At 46.3% G+C, this 20,140-nt stretch overlaps 4 protein-coding genes across 4 annotated transcripts; 2 read left to right on the top strand and 2 right to left on the bottom strand.

Moving 5' to 3' along the window:
* Positions 1 to 225: 225 nt before the first annotated feature.
* On the bottom strand, positions 226 to 1,494 carry LOC142560451 (heat shock protein beta-1-like). The gene has a single exon (XM_075672574.1). It carries the CDS (start codon positions 1,164 to 1,166, stop codon positions 543 to 545), a length of 624 nt encoding a protein of 207 aa, XP_075528689.1. The 5' UTR covers positions 1,167 to 1,494; the 3' UTR covers positions 226 to 542.
* A 197-nt stretch (positions 1,495 to 1,691) lies between these two features.
* Positions 1,692 to 4,097, top strand: LOC142560450 (heat shock protein 68-like). Its single transcript, XM_075672573.1, has one exon. The coding sequence runs from the start codon at positions 2,074 to 2,076 to the stop codon at positions 3,985 to 3,987; it is 1,914 nt and encodes a 637-aa protein (XP_075528688.1). The 5' UTR covers positions 1,692 to 2,073; the 3' UTR covers positions 3,988 to 4,097.
* Positions 4,098 to 13,525: 9,428 nt separating this feature from the next.
* LOC142560449 (heat shock protein beta-1-like) lies at positions 13,526 to 16,879 on the bottom strand. Its single transcript, XM_075672572.1, has one exon. It carries the CDS (start codon positions 16,417 to 16,419, stop codon positions 15,799 to 15,801), a length of 621 nt encoding a protein of 206 aa, XP_075528687.1. The 5' UTR covers positions 16,420 to 16,879; the 3' UTR covers positions 13,526 to 15,798.
* A 344-nt stretch (positions 16,880 to 17,223) lies between these two features.
* Positions 17,224 to 19,437, top strand: LOC142560448 (heat shock protein 68-like). Its single transcript, XM_075672569.1, has one exon. The coding sequence runs from the start codon at positions 17,330 to 17,332 to the stop codon at positions 19,241 to 19,243; it is 1,914 nt and encodes a 637-aa protein (XP_075528684.1). The 5' UTR covers positions 17,224 to 17,329; the 3' UTR covers positions 19,244 to 19,437.
* Positions 19,438 to 20,140: the final 703 nt, after the last annotated feature.

Genomic DNA, 20,140 nt, shown 5'->3' with positions numbered 1-20,140 from the left:
AACACTTTCCTCCACAGACGACTGAGTTGCATTCTGCATTAGCACTAGCGCAGCTAGTGTACTTGACAATCATACTGATGAGAGCTGATTGTTTTGATGCTGCTGCACTGCTCCGGGAATCATGCACACTACTATCATAATGGACCCTGTTTATATATATATTTATATATATGTCCAGATTCTGCAGCCGCATATTTTTGCAGTTGAGGGCCGGCCTAGCTGGCTTCCGAGCCTGTCAGCCAGAGCGAGAAACAACTTTATTGAAATAAAGATTGCACTTGGTTCCATCTTCCAGGGCCCTGGCTATTGCGGCGTGCCGGGCCAGGTCAAGGGTCGCCAAATGGCTTCCCGTGTATGGCTCAGCAGCAACTTTACGGTTTGGGGCAGAAATAAATAACAATGCCAGTACCTTGCTTTCAGATAAAACATATGTTTATTTTACTTTGCAATATATGCCTGATGGTGAAGTTGCGGTATGTGGAGGCGAACGGAAAGACATGATCCTAAAGACGACCACAATACGAAATGCAGGATTGTTCTTTTCACGACGCCTGCGCAGCTTCAGTGGATCCTTCTTCGGGTTTTTCTGTCGCCTTATTAGTCTGGTCTGCCACCGCCGCGATCGGCTTCGACGACTCAACTACGATGGGAATCGTCCTCGGCTTCTTCCTGGGAGGCTCCGGCTTGGGCGCTTCGATGGCCAGCATGCCGGACGACAACAGGCCGCAGGTGACCGTCTCGGCTTTCACTCCTTCGGGAAGGGTGAACCGCCGGGTGAACTCGCGCTTCACGTAGCTAGAACCGTCCTCGCTCTCTTCCTCGTGCTTCGCGCTCACCTCGATGCAGTCGTCGACCGCCTTGACGGAGATTTCCTCAGGCTTGTAGCCGCGAACGTTGCAGTTCAAAACGAACTTGGAGTCGTCTGGTGAATCGCTTCTCGTGTCTTCTTCAGCGAGGCTCTGCGCACGCTTCCGAGGACTGCCGGGTTGCGCGGCGCCACGGAGACACAGGCAGCTGGAACTGCGATCCGTAGTCGTGTGCTTCGTTTTCTTGTCCGCCTGACGCACCGCGAACCGCATTGGGCCAGTTAGCTGGTCCAGAGCCTCGAGGGGGGAGAGCCGATCTTCCAAATCGCTGAAGAGCGGGTACAGCATCAGGCGCACCATGATATAGTAGTTAGCAGCGGCACCGCCGTAGAAATTCAGTGGATTTCAAGCAAGAACTGGAACAAGCAAAGCAAACGCAAGTTCACAGCTCGGTCGTACGTCAACTCGATTGTGATAGTACAACTCAATCTGACGGCGAGCAGACGACGCCGCGATTTATACGCGAGGTGGCGACGCAACGGAAAGAACGCGAAACTTCGAGAATAGCAGAGAGGAGGATAAGGACGTCACATGTCGTCACCACCGCACCTACGGCCTCTCTCCCACCTCTAAACGATCGCGTAGACTCTCGAATATTCTCGCACCATCCCGATCATTTCGGCGAGCTGGGAATTGTAGTGTACAGTAGGTAGCTTTGAATTGCTTGCCACAAAACACGCTGAAAATAAAACTTGTCATTCACGCACATTCTCGGCAGCATTAATGACCGAACCTCAAGGCAACTAGCCGTATTCAGTTGTGCTTGTTATTCACCTCGGTGCCTAGGCCCCTGTCGTCTGCTACACATTCTTGTACCGCGGATCATTCGTCTCAGTAAGTATTCCCCGATTCCAATTTTGTACATGAAACAGTTAAAAAGTTCTGTCAGGTTCTACTGAGCCGTTAAACCCGTTCTCTTTTTTCAAAATGGCAAATAACTGGTTATTCTTTTTTTTCGTAAGCAGCAGCAGACGACGCGAGAGCTTTCTCGAGGCTTCTACGTGCGGTCGACCAATCGCAAAACGGCTGGTATGACGTCACCACTGCACTTTGCTCCCATTGGTTGAAGTGGTTCGCGAAGCTTCTGGGCGTTTGTAGAAAAGCGCGCGAACGGTATAAATCGCGCGCCGACGGTGCACCCGCCAGACTTGTGAATCACGAGAGCACTAGTTCCGAAGCAGAACGCAACTGTCACAAAACACTCATCATGCCTAGCCGCATGCAATCAGACGTCCCCGCCATCGGCATCGACCTGGGAACCACGTACTCCTGCGTGGGCGTCTTCCAACACGGTCGCGTCGAGATCATCGCCAACGATCAGGGCAATCGCACGACGCCGAGCTACGTAGCCTTCACGGACACGGAGCGGCTGATCGGCGATGCAGCCAAGGCACAGGCGGCCATGAACCCAGAGAACACGGTGTTCGATGCCAAGAGGCTGATCGGGCGCCGCTACGACGACCCGAAGATCCAAGACGATATCCGGCACTGGCCCTTCAAGGTGGAAAACGACGGAGGCAAGCCGAAGATCAGCGTCGAGTTCAAAGGCGAGCGCAAGCGTTTCAACCCGGAGGAGATCAGCGCTATGGTTTTGACCAAGATGAAGGAGACTGCAGAGGCGTATCTGGGGAAAAAGGTGAGCGACGCCGTCATCACGGTGCCAGCTTACTTCAATGATTCCCAGAGGCAGGCCACGAAAGATGCTGGCGCCATCGCTGGTCTCAACGTGCTGCGTATCATCAACGAACCCACGGCAGCGGCACTGGCCTATGGTCTCGACAAGAACTTGCGTGGCGAGAAGAACGTCCTCATCTTCGATCTGGGTGGCGGCACCTTCGACGTTTCCGTGCTGACCATCGACGAGGGCTCCATGTTCGAAGTGCGCTCCACGGCAGGTGACACGCACCTGGGGGGCGAAGATTTCGACAACCGGATGGTGGAGCACTTCGTGCAGGAGTTTAAGCGGAAGCACCGCAAGGATCTCAGGGTGAACCCTCGAGCTCTTCGAAGACTGCGCACCGCCTGCGAGCGCGCCAAGAGGACACTGTCGAGCTCTGCCGAAGCGAGCATCGAGATCGACGCGCTCTTCGAAGGCATCGACTTCTACAGCAAGATCACCCGCGCCAGGTTCGAGGAGCTCTGCATGGACCTGTTCCGCAGCACACTCGAACCCGTAGAGCGAGCGCTTCGCGACGCCAAGATGGACAAGTCGCAGATCCACGACGTCGTGCTCGTGGGCGGTTCTACTCGAATCCCCAAGGTGCAGAAGCTGCTCAAGGACTTCTTCAACGGCAAGGAACTCTCCATGGGCATCAACCCGGACGAAGCAGTGGCATACGGTGCCGCGGTGCAGGCAGCCGTGCTGAGCGGCGACTCGAGCGACACCATCCGCGACGTGCTGCTGGTTGACGTGGCGCCGCTGTCATTGGGAATCGAGACGGCAGGCGGGGTCATGACCCGCATCGTGGAGCGGAACTCACGCATACCGTGCAAGACGTCGCAGACGTTCACCACGTATTCAGACAACCAACCTGCGGTCACAATCCAGGTTTACGAAGGTGAACGTGCCCTTACGAAAGACAACCATCTGTTGGGAACTTTCAACCTGAATGGCATTCCACCAGCACCTAGAGGAGTTCCGCAGATAGAAGTCACTTTCGACATGGACGCCAATGGCATCCTGCAGGTCTCGGCCCGAGACAAAAGCACTGGCAAGCAGGAGAGCATACGCATCACCAATGACAAGGGTCGACTCTCCAAGGAGGATATAGAACGCATGCTTGCCGAGGCTGAAAAGTACAAGAAGGAAGACGACGCGCAGCGCGAGAGGGTGGCTGCCAGGAACTCCCTAGAGTCGTACGTCTATGGCATCAAGCAGGCTGCCGAAGAATCCGGAGACAAGCTTTCATCCTCGGAAAAGGACTCTGTGCTGTCCAAGTGTCGTGAAACCATCTCGTGGATCGACAGCAACAGCCTGGCTGAAAAGGAAGAGTATGAGCACCGCCTCAAGGAGCTTCAACAGGCTTGCATGCCAATCATGAGCAAACTGCACCAACCACAAGGACCAAAGCACGGGTCAACACCTCACCACGCCGGGCCCACTGTGGAGGAAGTAGACTGAACGAAATCTAGGCATGGAACTGTGAAATACTCATCTTGTCATCTATTTATTGCCATGAAACATACTGTAAATAGTCATTCATAATAAAGGGACGTTTTTTTTTTATTAAATTGTCTTGCCTGTACAGTCAGGTGGGCCGACAGTTTCGCTGAAGGCCTGTCGTTTCCTCACCTATGCAATGCTATATGAGACAATGAATTTCTGCAATACGTAAACGGCAATGTTTTGCAGTGTACGTTAATGCAAGGTAAGTATGCAGTACTGACTGTTAGCAATAACCCAATAAGAAGTTACCCTACATACTAAACTACTGAAGAATTACTCTTAATAGTATGCACAATATGTGAGCTATAATGTGATGCTACGTGCACTGAGTGTAATCCGTACCTTCTAATAGGTAAGCACTAGTTAGCGGTCTATAATTGTTTACATAACTTTTGTCAACTTTGCATGCCGGTGATTGGAGTGAAACTTTTGAGGCTTCAACAGGGCTCAGCTTTTGCTGATGACAGCAAGTTAAGCAAACTTAGGTAGTGGCAGAAAAGCCTGTTTGTGTGGCGCAGAGTGGGTGAATGACCATGAGCAAAAAATGGTGGATGAGGAAGCGAGTGCAGCAAACAAGCGGCAGGGTTGGATTCAGAGTGGCATCTATGAGGGGGCGCCCTGTGTGGTGGAAAAATTTTACTTTAGCTTACACGTTGCTTAGGATGATGATGAAGGGAATTTCACATTTATCTTCATAGCATGTACTTAACTGCTTCAAAAACATGAACATGTGCATTAAATCCAGTGTTATTTACTGGATGCTTAGAAGTATTTAAGCTATTAGACTGGGAAAGCTTAGGAGTGGGGGTCAACAATGAATATCTCTGCAACCTTTGTTTTGCTGGTGAAATTTTCCTGTTCATCAACACTGGGGACAAATTACAACACCCGATTGAGGAGCTTAACCGAGAAAGTGAGAGGGGATGAAGATTAATATGCAGAAGACAAACAATGCTCAATAGCCTGGCAAAGGAACAAGAATTCAGGATTGCCAGTCAGCCTGTAAGGTCTGTGAAAAAGTATGTTTACCTCGGTCACTCATTCCGCAGATGACCTTGATCATGAGAATGAAATTTACAGAATAAAAATGAGTTGGAGTATACACTGACTGGGAGCTTACCACTGTCGTTGAAAAGTGTACAATCATTGCACCCTACCGTTTCTAATGTATTGGGCAGAAACTTGGAGGTTGATAAAGAAGCTCCAAAAGAAGTTAAGGACTGTGCAAAGAGCGATGGAATAAGGAATGTTAAGCATAATGTTAAGAGACAGGAAGAAAGCAGTGTGGCTCAGAGAGCAAACAGGGATAGCCAATATTCTGGTTGACATTAAGAGGAAAAAAAATGGAGTTGCACAGGCCATGTAATGCATAGGGTGGGTAAACGGTGGACCATTACAGTTACAGAAGGGGTGCCAAGGGAGGTGGGGTGGTAAAATTATGAAATTTTCCGGTACAAGCTGGAATGAACTAGCACAAGATGGGTAGTTGGAAATCGCAGGGTGAGGCCTTCGTCCTGCAGTGGACATAAAAATATGTTGATGATGATGATTAAGTTGTACGACTTTTTAAAAGCCATTTTTTTCAATGATCACCTTAATTTTCCGCACGACAGCATAAGCAGGATGTGCATTCATAAAGACCTGGTCTTCTCGATTACCACAGTCTTATGAAGTGGCTAGAAAGACCTTTCCAATTTGGAGTGAAACTTGTGGCCTCATTCGACTGGTCATTTTAAAGCATTCTCGCAGGGTCACTAAGGTCATGTAAGACAAGCTTAAAGCTCCTTTACACAAATAAATGGGTTCAATCGTGTCCATGAGGTTTCATTATCGATGTCAGAGCCCACTTCCACTTGCACTAAAGAGTAAGTGATGCAGGCCCGTACCCACGGGGGGAGGGGGGGGGGAAGGGGCGTTGGGTGGTCCCTCCCCTGAAATTAAGCAGCATACGCTTCTCCCAATATCCGCCCACACCACCACTCCTTTCACACATTCCTTAGTTGTTTGTAATTGATTGCTCGACACAGAATGTTATTCAAGTGATGCTCAACCAAGCTATTAATTTAACTGTTCTAACATCTTAATTAAGCTGTCCCTTCCTGCTTTTCATTCCTTATTGAACAGGCCTGAAAGCACTGAATCACCAAAGGAAAGAATGCTTGCTCACATTATGGTAAAAGAAAAGTGTCTGCACCTCTATTTCAGTAAGTGGACAACGCAGCAATTGGTAGGAGTGATTAAGCTTAGCAGGGGCTAGGCAATGAGAGTGCACACATTTGTTCTTGCTCGACCAACTTCGAAATATTGAGTTCTGATGAACGGGCAATGTTGCAATATAACCCACTGTCATGGCTTTCATGAACATAAAGTGTGCTTTTCCTGCTGCAATAAAACATGTGGTCAACGTCCAGAGCATCACTCATTTAGCTTTAAAGTTTTGTCAGATAGGAAGTATGGCAAACAGTATAAAATAAAAAAAATGAATTAAATAATGGGATTAGGACGCTAAGGCGAAATACTAAATCAGTTTAGACTGATAAAGTATCTTTCCGGAACTAGATTTTCGTTAATATTTGTTGGCAATTATTAGAAGATAAAATGAAAGCCGAAGTGCTGTTTTTTTTTTTCATTTCACTTTGAAATCTCAATGCCGGTAAATCAGTGTGGTGTAACATATTTCAACATATTTTCTCATATTTGCGCCAATGTGGCTCAGTAGAAGCTCTTGAAGTTTGCCAGGTTCAGTCTTTGGCTCGTTTTAGAGTACGATGTAGTTGACCTTTACAAATAAAAAGATTAACCGGGTCCTAGCGGGTACCCCCCGATATACACGACGTTACAGCAAGCTGGTGCGTGAACTTCAAGGAAGTGTCATCACCCATCACTTGTATTTTAATCTTTCCTGGCTTATGAAACCCCATGTTACTTAACAGTGGCTTTTTTATACTGTAGAAAGGTACAGTTTACTAATGCAGCTGAAGTGATCTTTCTCCTTAGTGTTCCTTTACAGAACCGGAGCAACACGTACACTACGAGAGACGCCGTACCTCGGGAGCTCGGTATGAACTTCGACTACATATGGTTCCGTACCGCGCATCTACATCTACGTACACAAAGGTTCTTGCACTCTGCCCCCATCGGAACACAGCTCCAGCAGCTGGGACGTTAACCTGCGACCTCTAATTCAGCAGCAGAACTGAGCCACTGTGATGTACATACAGCATGAAATGCATGTACTCTATACACAAAAAGATCTTATGCTCTCGTGAGTGATGCTTCAGTTCGTAGGACAATGAGCAAGATGTGGTCAACTCTACACACTCTTGCATACAACTTTGCAAGTCTTGTTCTACAGCCAGTTTTGGGCAGGTAATCTCTCAGTGGCTTAACATCCTAGCGAGATTTGTGGCAAGTTTACCTCCCTGACATGCGTAACGTGCTTTTGACACTTTTGTTAGAATGTCTGCTTGGGGAAGAATGCTTGATTTCACTCAAGCTAACGTACCAGATGCCTTGTTTGAACATGCTTGCTGCACATTGATCGGTTAAAGCCCATGGAAGTGTATCTGTGGAAAGGAGTGGTACGCCCCATCCTGCCCCACACCGCTGTTACTTTTATGTCACTTATTGCTCGAGTGCGCTGACCAGATTGTAACTGCAGTGAGAAATCAGCTTGGGCATTATGTCACACAAACTCAACACAAATAAATGTGATCAAGAATATCGGTTCAGTCTGTACAGAGGTAAAACACACAACCTGTACATAGCTCAAGGCGTAGAACTGGCTCTGCAGCAAGTTGACGCTGTAGGGCCTGAGAAATTATGTGAAGTGTTGCAGTGAACACCTACACTCATAGCGAATAATTTTCCGTGAATAACCCTTCAATTCTGAATGTTTTTCCATAAAGAAACCCGTTAACAAATTTTTGTATATCACATTTTTACACTGATTTCAAAGAAACAATGTGTACATAGTTTCCATTGGGTGCATTCACCTGCAACAAAAAAAAATTTGCAACAACTGCAGCTTATTCTGCAAAAAAAAAAAAAAAAAAAAGAAGAGGCCTTCATTCACTACACATGCTAGCTTCACTGTCAGTGTGTATATCGTAATGAAAGGAACGTATGGATCCCAATAAAGCACATAAGCACCTGAATTCAACTGCACAAATTCAAGAGAGCGGCTTAGTGGCTTGTTTTCATGGTAAGCAAAGAGAAGGTTCAGCATGTTGTACGACTTGCTTTCACCGATACTGACACAGACCTAGTATAGAAGTACAGTTCAGGATTTATAGATAAAGGGTAACTCCAGGTGTATCATTAGGTATTGATGTTTTAACTTGCTTAGTCCAATATCTGGTTTTGAATAATTTCTGTGCTTCATAAAATGGAAGGATCAAACATGCAATGAAACACATGTGAAACATCTGTACAATGAATTCTTTGCAAGCTGTATTAAAAGCAGCAGTGCTGAAGGCCAGGTGCACAAGTGAATGAAAAGAAGCCGGGACACCATACTCAACAGAAGTTTGGTCAGTAAGACAGGACAAATATACATACATGTACACTTCAGATATCACTCCTATGATGCATGAAGCAACAACCAGAATCAGCTATGTTCACTTTCCAGAAGCAATCATTCGCACATGAACACCATATCTCGCAATTACGGAATGCATTGGTGACCACATTGGTAAGCAGTCACTCAATCGACATAGCAAAGCTGCTCCATCAAACAGTGGTGAACAGCCGACAGATCTAGGTAACTATGCTGTTAGAAATGTGAGTGTGCATTATATTTCAAAGACCATTTAAACTCCAGACCACTCCAAGATGCAAAGAGTAAGCCATTTCGGTAATAATTGTTTTATATGTGCCATCCCACTCGCACAGATTTGCTGTGATGCTGCACAATGACCGATGCATGTTCACAGATCATTGTATGCATTATTTATGAAGACCCAGCGGTGCCCTGGAATAGGGGCATTGACTTGTGAAGCTGCCAGGACTGAAGACATGAAGACACCGGCCCACCGCCAATCTCTCCGAGATAAAGAGCAATAAAATTTTTCCATTGCATTCCATTCCTTTGATTGCAAATGTGCTGATTGAGCAACTGCGACTAACTGCTACAACAAGATATGAAGCCTGGAGACGATAAAGCTAAGGGAAGCATAAGATAAATTGAATGCGATTTTTAATTATATATAGAATTAATACGCAAAAGGGAAATAAAAGTCGGCTAAGAGACGACTTGCCGCAAATAGGGGCCTCCCTCTCATCGTCTGCATTACGAGTGGGATGCTTTGCCATTTGGCTACCACGCTCGCTATCATTAAGTCAACTTTCTTGGGTATTTGTGCATAAACAAAATATACCTGCAGGTGTGATCAGTGGCATTCACGGCCATGGCAGTAGAAGGGAACCATCCTTAGAACTTAGATATTGTAGCACTTACAGAAACCTGGCTGCAAAAAGATGAGAAAGTTATGCTTCCTGGCTATGTTATGATATCTCATCCGAGAGAATCAAAAAACCGCGGTGGTGGTGTTGCCTTTTTTCTCAAAAATGGTCTACCTTTCTCGTCTTTGGCGCCAGTCACCCTCAGTCATGCAGACATAGAAACACTGTTCATAAAACTGCCCCATTCATTCACTGTTGGAGTTATTTACCGTCCACCAAACTCGTGCCTTTCCTCCTTTCTTGATAAACTCGAAGGAATTCTTGAAACTCTTTCTACACACTCGGAAGGCATAATTATTGTTGGCGATTTTAACATTGATACAAGTGCTGAATGCCACAAAGATTACATGAACCTGTTAACATCGTACAATTTCCGAAATATGATTAATACACCGACGCGTGTAACTACCTCTTCTTCATCTATTATTGATCATGCATTAACAAATATACCGACTGGGATACGCGCTGGGGTTTACAGCGAACCCATCTCCGATCACCTCCCACTTTTTGTTGCTGCTGACATTGACATAAAACCAGAGCGTGAGATTAAGAAGTATGTATCTAAAATAGATTATGCCCTACTGTGAGAAAATCTATTGGCCATTGACCCCAGTGTAATATACCATGATGACGTCGATACAGAGTTTAGTAACCTAATAGACACGCTTTCGCAAATGGTTACTACCTGCAGCAGAAATATTAGTGTTCGCTCTTACGAAGCACCACTATGCCCTTGGATGACTGAGCCAATCCTCGCCGTTCTAAAAGAGAAGGATTCATGGTACCGTAAGTGGAAGCAACACAAGGATAATGTTTACTATTCCAAACAATTTAAGAATCTGCGCAATAGATCCGTGTCGATGATGAGGGCACGAAAAAAAGCATATTACATGCGTCTCGTTGAACAGGCTTCTGGCAATTCACAAAAGGTCTGGAAAATAATAAACGAAGTTGCTGGCAAAGCCAGTTTCCGCCGTGTTCTCCCAGAAGAAATAGATCACAATACTACAGAAAGATTTAATTCCTTTTTCACCAATATCGGCCCATCATTAGCTGCTCAACTTCCCGAATCGCAACAAAATGCTGCATCCAATACAGTTCTCAATACTTTTGTAATGTTTGAAATCGAACCCCAGGAAATTACATCCATTATTCTCAGCTTACCAGGCAATAAATCTGCCGGACTGGACGGTATTTACCCACGCATACTTAAGGAAAACACTGATATCTTGGTCCCCATCTTATGCAAACTTTTTAATCATTCATTAAAATGTGCAAAGTACCCCTCTGTACTAAAGATTGCCAAAGTTGTCCCAGTATACAAAGATGGAGACCGATCCAACCCGTCAAGCTACAGACCCATTTCTGTCCTAAGTGTTATTAATAATATTTACGAAAAGATTTTATCCAGTAATATTTGCAAATTCTTAGAAAAATATAACCTACTCTGTCAACAGCAACATGGATTTCGAAAACATCATTCAACGGCATCTGCAGTCCTAAGCCTGACTCAATTAATTAACACAGCATTACATGAAAACAAACTGGCCGCTGTTGTATTTGTTGATTTAAAGAAAGCGTTTGATACTGTGGATCACGCTATTATGCTCAACAAATTAAACCACTATGGATTTCGCGGTGAAGCCTACAGCTTACTTTCCAGTTACATCGAAAACCGTCAACAAGCTGTAGTTATCAATAACATCATATCATCACTTAAATATTTACAGACCGGGGTTCCTCAAGGATCCGTTTTAGGGCCCATGTTATTTTCGTTATATTTGAATGATTTGCCGAAGGTCCTAAGTTGCTGTGATATTTTAATGTATGCTGATGACACTGCGATCATAGTGACAGCAGACAACCATGAGGATCTAGAAGCAAAGACAAACGCTGAATTGAAAAAAATTACACGCTGGTTTTTTACCAACAAGCTAACGATTAATTCAAGCAAAACCAAATATATGGTATTTAGTTCACGAGCAAAAGTCATTGACAGCTTCCAAATTGACATTTTCATTAACGGCCACTCACTAGAGCGAACACACTCATTTAAGTATCTTGGTGTCATTCTAGATGAACATCTTCACTGGAAAAATCAGATTAGCGCAGTCTGTTCAAAGTTGGCTTCTGGCTGTTATGCCTTATTACAGGCCCGTGATTATTTTAACACACATACACTGCGTACCCTTTATTTTACCCTTATTAACAGTCATCTAACATACTGTGTAGAATCATGGGGTTTAACATACAATACTTACCTTGATCCTATCCGGCGATTACAAAAACGGGCTGTCCGAATTATAACACAAAGCAAGTATACTGAACCAAGTAAACCAATTTTCCAGTTATTAAATATCCTTCCTTTCGATCTTTTGCGGTCTTTAAAGATAGCGCTGTGTGTAAACAACATAGTAAAATATAACCAACCTTTCAATGCCTCCCTGTTTCGCTCTCCTTCTCGACTCACGAGAAACCTCACACATAGTAACTTTAATCTGCCACCGAATAATAACATCTACAGTGAAAGATTGGTGCAGTTTTCAGGAGCCAAGGTTTGGAATGCTTTACCCCCAGAAATAAAACAGTCCCACGAAACTAATAAAGCATTAAGAACATACTTTTTGAGCCTTATTTGATCTATGTGACAGTCGTTCGCGGTTTGTGTTTGTTGTACAGTGTTGTTCATTACAGATCTTTATTCATTCTCCTGTAAAATGCATATTGTATTATTTTCTCCTCATTGTATAGTGTACTCTGGTCTTTCGCCGTGACTTTGGGCTTTCTATTTTACACAAGTGTTGTGTCATTGCCATCGTGCATTTTTGTATCTGAACCCCACACTAGCCTCTGGCTATGGGTTCAGTCAGTGTCTGATAATTTGTATGGCAAGAATAGAAATAAAACAACAACAACAACAACAACTATGGGAATTACATGTGTAAATTTAGGTGCAGGCAACTGGCCAATAACCCTCGCCTGTTACCCGAGTGCAACAAGGCTGCCAGAGTCGATAATGCAGTGAACGAGAAGTGGATGAGCCGAGGCACTCAATTTTTATTAGTCACAACCATGAAAAGTCAACAGATGATGTGAACTTTGTTCCCTTCACATGGTTGCGACTAAGACCAACGTCTTTAATTCCCTGTCTTCTTGTCGGCTGCTCCAATGACTCATTAGGACAGAGGTTACTAGGTCCTTTGTGAGATGTGGCCATACGCTGCTCATCTTATGGGAAAAATCCTTTATTTATTGTTATTTGTGAGCAAGTTTCCGAAGACGACCTACTCACACCAATGTAATTGAGGCAAAACATGATCAATAGGTGCACTATAGGGGAACAAGCAATCCTGTAGACAGTGATGAAGCACACAAGTTAATGCACATCTGCAAGCCCACACTCGACTGTATAACTTCAAATGAGTTAATGAGCATGGTTTGTTTTTAGTAAGTTAAGCCAACCCATCAGTCCCACTTGCAGGTAGTGTCAGTGAACAGGCATGCAGTGGTCTGCAAGTTAGATTCACCCGTTCCACTCATGGATATCAATTGACAAGGAACAAGTACAAAGTGCTTTTGTTTTTATATGATTGCTGTGATGGATGCATTTGCTAAACTATTTTGCATTCCAACAGTGACAACAAAATTATCTGTGCGTCATGAACATTGCAATGCAGCAGTGCTTCCTTTATATGCCCACTGAAAGTGGCTCACTACCATCCTAGTACAGTGGCAGTACCCTCAGTGCCATCTTCAATTTGTACCTAGTCGGAATGTTGTGAAAGCTCTCTGTGAAAAATATGACATTGGGTGGGTTCTCAGAATAAGCTGCAGTAGTTGTAAGAGGTCTGTGCTTGACAAGTGTGTCTCTTAGTACAATTTATTTCACTAAACTCCGTAGCCTCTTAGTGCTGTACATGTCCTCAAACCTTGAAAATGCTAGTATTGAAAAAAAAAAAAACTCAGAGTTTCATACAAGAATGACTTTGACATGGGTAAGAACGCACACCACACCGATCGTGAACTAATTGTTTATTTGTCGACACATATATATACATACACATGTCTTCATAGCAACACAACTGTTAAAGTCGGATGCTATTATGAACCAGTCTCTTACAGTAAGGAAAATTAGTTGCTTGATCCCCATGTACGTGTACTAAGAGCCCATTTTTCTAATTTGTCTAGATAAAAGCCTCCTTCACTTGCCTAAATACATAAAGACAGTATTAACATGACATGGCACTTCCGTGACTTCTCTGTTCATTCTGAATTACCGCGTCACTGGCGTGTATTTAAAAGGCACTATATTCTTCAACAGTGATGACTGAGTGGTAAAGGTCACAGAAAGTTATCAAAAAGCAGTGGCAACAATATCATTATACACTTGACATATGGCGTCACCCGGATTGAGCTTAATGTTACGCAAGAATATTTGACCTTAACATTTCTGGCTTAATTTTAGCAAGAGTGAAAGCTAGCCATTGTCCAAGAGGGTGGCAGACCAGCTGCACGTGCCTCAAAACTGCACGTGACATGTCAGCTCATAACAGCTACAAGCGGCTTGTTATTTAACTCTTGTAAGAAAAAACAAAGAACATGGGGTCAAGCTGTTCATGAGTGTGAGAAGTCATGCATGCAAATTTCATTCTACTTGGTTTGTTCTAATTCTCAGAAAGAAAGGAAGCAGCGTCGCAGTTATAGGTACAAATGTGCACAGCTGCTAATGTAAATGTGTAAACGTAATGTCTGTATATAACACATATCTGCAAATTGATCAGAGCAATTAAGTTGGTTTTTCTGTCTACCCGCTAATGCGAGAAAGAGGCTGGGTTAAGAGCGATATTTAACGTCAAAGCGAAGTTCAAAAGGATCACCATTGGGCCACACTTGAAACATATGAATATAACACTTACTATTAGGGGCAATTCATCAGCGTTAGGTTGCAAAGCCAAGTTGTGAGAGCCTGTCTATGTACACTCTGGGCCTTATCTGACCTGTCGTGCTCAGGTTTTGATAGTTTGTTTAGTACAGTTTATATTGCACACTTTCGATTCCATCCCTCTCGGTGCTGATGCTAAGATACTGCTCCAGGAGAGCAGGCCCAATGATGTTATTTGGATGGTAGAGCGCCGTAATGCGTGAGAAAGGTATAATCCGGCATGACTTGACTCAGCACGAGCACCGCAGGCACGAGAAAGGCTGTTCGATGTACCACGTTCGTGCTAGGGTAATTATGTAACGCCAACGAGGAATTTACCGTTACATATATACCGCTTGCATCTAGACTAGAATAGCACGACGTCACTGGTTCCTGCCTTTCCTTCTCCACTTTTTCCTTCCTTCTTTCTTAAAGAAACGTGTTGTAGGAAATTTGTCATAACCTTGTCGGTTTGTCAAGCATATTTAGAGCAAAATAGGGCATGGAACAAACTGCCTGCAGCTGCTAGAATGCTCCTCCAAGAACAAAGTACAGACGGATCACTTTGTAGCGACGGTGAAGCTAAGGACATCAAATTACCTGTTCTGGCAATAACCAATTATGTAAACAAAGAACCTAGCTGATAAGCACTTACTACAAGTTACGGATCCAAGTCTACGAGACAGACACGTAACAGTGAACAGCATGAACTGTCGCTGCTTCCTCCTGTCTCCAGCTGCATCTCGCCAGAACGCGAATTCTCTTGCGCATTTGCCCAGGCATTCAACGAGACGTTCAACACTTTTGGCACAAGCTTCGTGCAGACCTTGTGAATTTGCAGATTCTCGATCACTATTCCATGTACCGCAAATGTGGACATGTGTAGGGCAGAACTTTCGCCACATTTCCCAACCGGTTTTACTGCGCTGCCATGGATAGTCACGTGATCATAAAATTGTGCACATTACTATCATAATGGACCCTGTGTATAAATGTTTATATATATATTCAGATTCTGCAGTCGCATATTTTTGCAGTTGAGGGCCTTGCTAGTAAGGCTTCTGAGTCTGTCTGCCAGAGAGAGAAAAAACTTTATTGAAATAAAGATTGTGCAATTGGTTTCATCTTTCAGGGGCCTGGCTATTGCGGCGTGCCAGGCCTGCTCGAGGGTCGCCAGATATGGCTTCCCGAGTACGGCTCAGAAGCAACATTACGGTTTGGGGCAGAAATAACAATGCCAGTACCAGGCTCGCTTTTGGTTACAATATATGTTTATTTTACTTTGCAATATATGCCTGATGGTGAAGTTGCGAAAATATGGAGGTGAACGGAAAGACATGATCCTAAAGATGACAACAATACAAAATGCAGGAATGTTCTCTTCACGACGCCTGCGAAGCTTCGGTGGTGCCTTCGGGTTTTTCCGTCTCCTTATTAGTCTGGTACGCCATCGCCGCGATCGGCTTCGACGACTCAACTACTATGGGAATCGTCCTCGGCTTCTTCCTGGGAGGCTCCGGTTTGGGCGCTTCGATGGTCAGCACGCCGGACGGCAAGAGGACGCAGGTGACCGTCTCGGCTTTCACTCCTTCGGGAAGGGTGAACCGCCGGGTGAGCTCGCGCTTCACGTAGCTAGATCCGTCCTCGCTCTCTTCCTCGTGCTTCGCGCTCACCTCGATGCAGTCGTCGACCGCCTTGACGGAGATTTCCTCAGGCTTGTAGCCGTGAACTTTGCAGTTCAAAATGAACTTGTAGTCGTCCGGTGAATCGCTTCTCGTGTCTTCTTCAGCGAGGCTCTGCGCACGCTTCCGAGGACTGCCGGGGTGCGCGGCGCCACGGAGACACAGGCTGCTGGAACTGCGATCCGATGTTGTCTGCTTCGTTTTCTTGTCCGCCTGACGCACAGCGGACCGCATCGCGTCAGTTAGCTGGTCCAGAGCCTCGAGGGGAGAGAACAGGTCGTCCACATCGCTGAAGAGCGGGTACATCATCAGGCGCACCATGATGTAGAACTTTGCAGCGGCACCGCCGTAGAAATTCAGTAGATTCCAAGCAAGAACAGGCACAAGCAAAGCGAACGCAAGTTCACACCTCAATCGTACGTCAACTTGATTGTGATCGTACAAATCAATCTGAAGGTGAGCAGACGACACCGCAATTTATACGCGCGGTGGCGTCGCAACGGAAAGAACGCGAAACTTCGAGAATGGCAGCGAGGAGGATAGCAACGTCGCATGTATCACCCCCTCACTTACTGCCTCTCTCCCACCTCTAAACGATCGCGTAGGTTCTCGAATGTTCTCGCATCGTCCCGATCATTTCGGCAAGCTGGGAATTCAAGCGTACATGCGTAGCCTTGAACTGCTTTCCACAAAACACGCTGAAGAATAAAACTTGTCATCCACGCACATTCTCGGCAGCATTAATGGCCGAACCTCAAGGCAACTAGCCGTATTCAGGTTTGTTTGTTATTCGCCTGGGTGCCTAGGCTCCTGTCGTCTGCTACACGTTCTTGTATCGCGGATCATTCGTCTCAATAAATATTGCCTGACACCGATTTTGTACATGAAACAGCTAAAAATGTTCTGTGAGGTTCTACTAAGCCGTTGAACCCGTTCTTTTCTACAAAATGGCAAATAAGTGCTTTTTCCTTTTTGTAGGCAGCAGCAGACGACGCGAGAGCTTTCTCGAGGCTTCTATGTGCGGTCGACCAATCGCAGAACGGCTAGTATGACGTCACTACAGCGCTTTGCTCCCATTGGTTGAAGTGGTTCGCGAAGCTTCTGGGCGTTTCTAGAAAAGCGCGCGAACGGTATAAATCGCGCGCCGACGGTGCACCCGCCAGACTTGTGTGACTTGAATCACGAGAGCAATAGTTCTGAAGCAGAACGCAACTAACACAAACAACTCATCATGCCTAGCCGCATGCAATCAGACGTCCCAGCCATCGGCATCGACCTGGGCACCACGTACTCCTGCGTGGGCGTCTTCCAACACGGTCGCGTCGAGATCATCGCCAACGATCAGGGCAACCGCACGACGCCGAGCTACGTAGCCTTCACGGACACGGAGCGGCTGATCGGCGATGCAGCCAAGGCGCAGGCGGCCATGAACCCAGAGAACACGGTGTTCGATGCCAAGAGGCTGATCGGGCGCCGCTACGACGACCCCAAGATCCAAGACGATATCCGGCACTGGCCCTTCAAGGTGGAGAACGACGGAGGCAAGCCGAAGATCAGCGTCGAGTTCAAAGGCGAGCGCAAGCGTTTCAACCCGGAGGAGATCAGCGCTATGGTTTTGACCAAGATGAAGGAGACTGCCGAGGCGTATCTGGGAAAAAAGGTGAGCGACGCCGTCATCACGGTGCCAGCTTACTTCAATGATTCCCAGAGGCAGGCCACGAAAGATGCTGGTGCCATCGCTGGTCTCAACGTGCTGCGTATCATCAACGAACCCACGGCAGCGGCGTTGGCCTATGGCCTCGATAAGAACTTGCGTGGCGAGAAGAACGTCCTCATCTTCGATCTGGGTGGCGGCACCTTCGACGTTTCCGTGCTGACCATCGACGAGGGCTCCATGTTCGAAGTGCGCTCCACGGCAGGTGACACGCACCTGGGAGGCGAAGATTTCGACAACCGGATGGTGGAGCACTTCGTGCAGGAATTCAAGCGGAAGCACCGCAAGGATCTCAGGGTGAACCCTCGAGCTCTTCGAAGACTGCGCACCGCCTGCGAGCGCGCGAAGAGGACGCTGTCAAGCTCTGCCGAAGCGAGCATCGAGATCGACGCGCTCTTTGAAGGCATCGACTTCTACAGCAAGATCACCCGCGCCAGGTTCGAGGAGCTCTGCATGGACCTGTTCCGCAGCACACTCGAACCCGTGGAGCGAGCGCTTCGCGACGCCAAGATGGACAAGTCGCAGATCCACGACGTCGTGCTCGTGGGCGGTTCTACTCGAATCCCCAAGGTGCAGAAGCTGCTCAAGGACTTTTTCAACGGCAAGGAACTCTCCATGGGCATCAACCCGGACGAAGCAGTGGCATACGGTGCCGCGGTGCAGGCAGCCGTGCTGAGCGGCGACTCGAGCGACACCATCCGCGACGTGCTGCTGGTTGACGTGGCGCCGCTGTCGTTGGGAATCGAGACGGCAGGCGGGGTCATGACCCGCATCGTGGAGCGCAACTCTCGCATTCCCTGCAAGACGTCCCAGACGTTCACCACGTATTCAGACAACCAACCTGCGGTCACCATCCAGGTTTACGAAGGTGAACGTGCCCTTACGAAAGACAACCATCTGTTGGGCACTTTCAACCTGAACGGCATTCCACCAGCACCTAGAGGAGTTCCGCAGATAGAAGTCACTTTCGACATGGACGCCAACGGCATCCTGCAGGTCTCGGCCCGAGACAAGAGTACTGGCAAGCAGGAGAGTATCCGCATCACCAACGACAAGGGTCGACTCACGAAGGAGGATATCGAACGCATGCTTGCCGAGGCTGAAAAGTTCAAGCAGGAAGACGATGCACAGCGCGAGAGGGTGGCGGCCAGGAACTCCTTAGAGTCGTACGTCTATGGCGTCAAGCAGGCTGCTGAAGAAGCCGGAGACAAGCTTTCATCCTCGGAAAAGGACTCGGTTCTGTCCAAGTGTCGCGAAACCATCTCGTGGATCGACAGCAACAGCCTGGCTGAAAAGGAAGAGTACGAGCATCGCCTCAAGGAGCTTCAACAGGCTTGCATGCCCATCATGAGCAAGCTGCACCAACCGCAAGGACCAAAGCATGGGTCAGCACCTCACCATGCCGGGCCCACTGTGGAGGAAGTAGACTGAGTCATGAACTGCACTTAGCTACTTAATATGTAAATAACCTGTGAAGACCTAGTCATCAGTTCCTTTTCTTGTGGTGTTTGAGTAAACAGCATTTTCTGTGATAAAATCATGCGAGTCCTTTATAATGAATACCTCTTGCCATTGTATATAAAATCTTGTACCTTGTTTGTGGTGTTTCAATAAACTGCATTTTGTTCGCATGATTTTTGCTTTCTTTTGGAAGGATGAAGCCTTGCGCTTCTATTTCCACCATGTTGGGTTTATTTTGCTTATCTAGGAAGTTGCTGCATAGTATATTCTAGACGCAATGTATTGGCTACTAATGTTAGGGGCGGCAAAGGTAAGCATCAATAGCACTTTACAGCTATAAAAATCGCCATGATGCAACTCTTCAAGTCGTATGGATTAGTACAGCGGGTGGTCGTATTATTTGCCATTCTATTCCTATGGCGAAATGGTGAGATCAAGGCCTTGGTTTTGCAATAGTTGGATGTGCACTCTGCTGCACGGAAATTGCGTGTTCTGCCATAAATCTGCGCTATACTTAAAGCTCGACCAGGATGAGCATTCACCACCGCAGTGTGAATTCTGCTTGTCGTGTAAAAAGAGGAAAACATTACAACTTCATATGCCGAGTTAGGCCCATTATGTTTTCCAAGACATTTTGCTCGGCAGCAAATACACAATTGCTAGAGACTTCAGCAGTTCAATTCCTGACTCCCTCTCTGTTGCAGAGCCAGGTCACAACGCCTTGATATAACTACTTGGGCAATTCTTCCGTAATTGTGTGAGAATGTTCTTCAACCCTTCTTTTAAAGGGTTTGAACACTTGAAGAAACATGGGAAAGGAATGTGAAGGTTTGCTAGAAATATTCCTTTATTAGAGTCACTTATGTC

This window comes from Dermacentor variabilis, chromosome 10 (genome assembly GCF_050947875.1).
Source record: "Dermacentor variabilis isolate Ectoservices chromosome 10, ASM5094787v1, whole genome shotgun sequence".
NCBI classification, from domain to species: Eukaryota; Metazoa; Arthropoda; class Arachnida; order Ixodida; family Ixodidae; genus Dermacentor; species Dermacentor variabilis.
The sequence above is the reverse complement of the archived record's forward strand: the minus strand, read 5'-3'. Positions and strand labels throughout refer to the sequence as shown.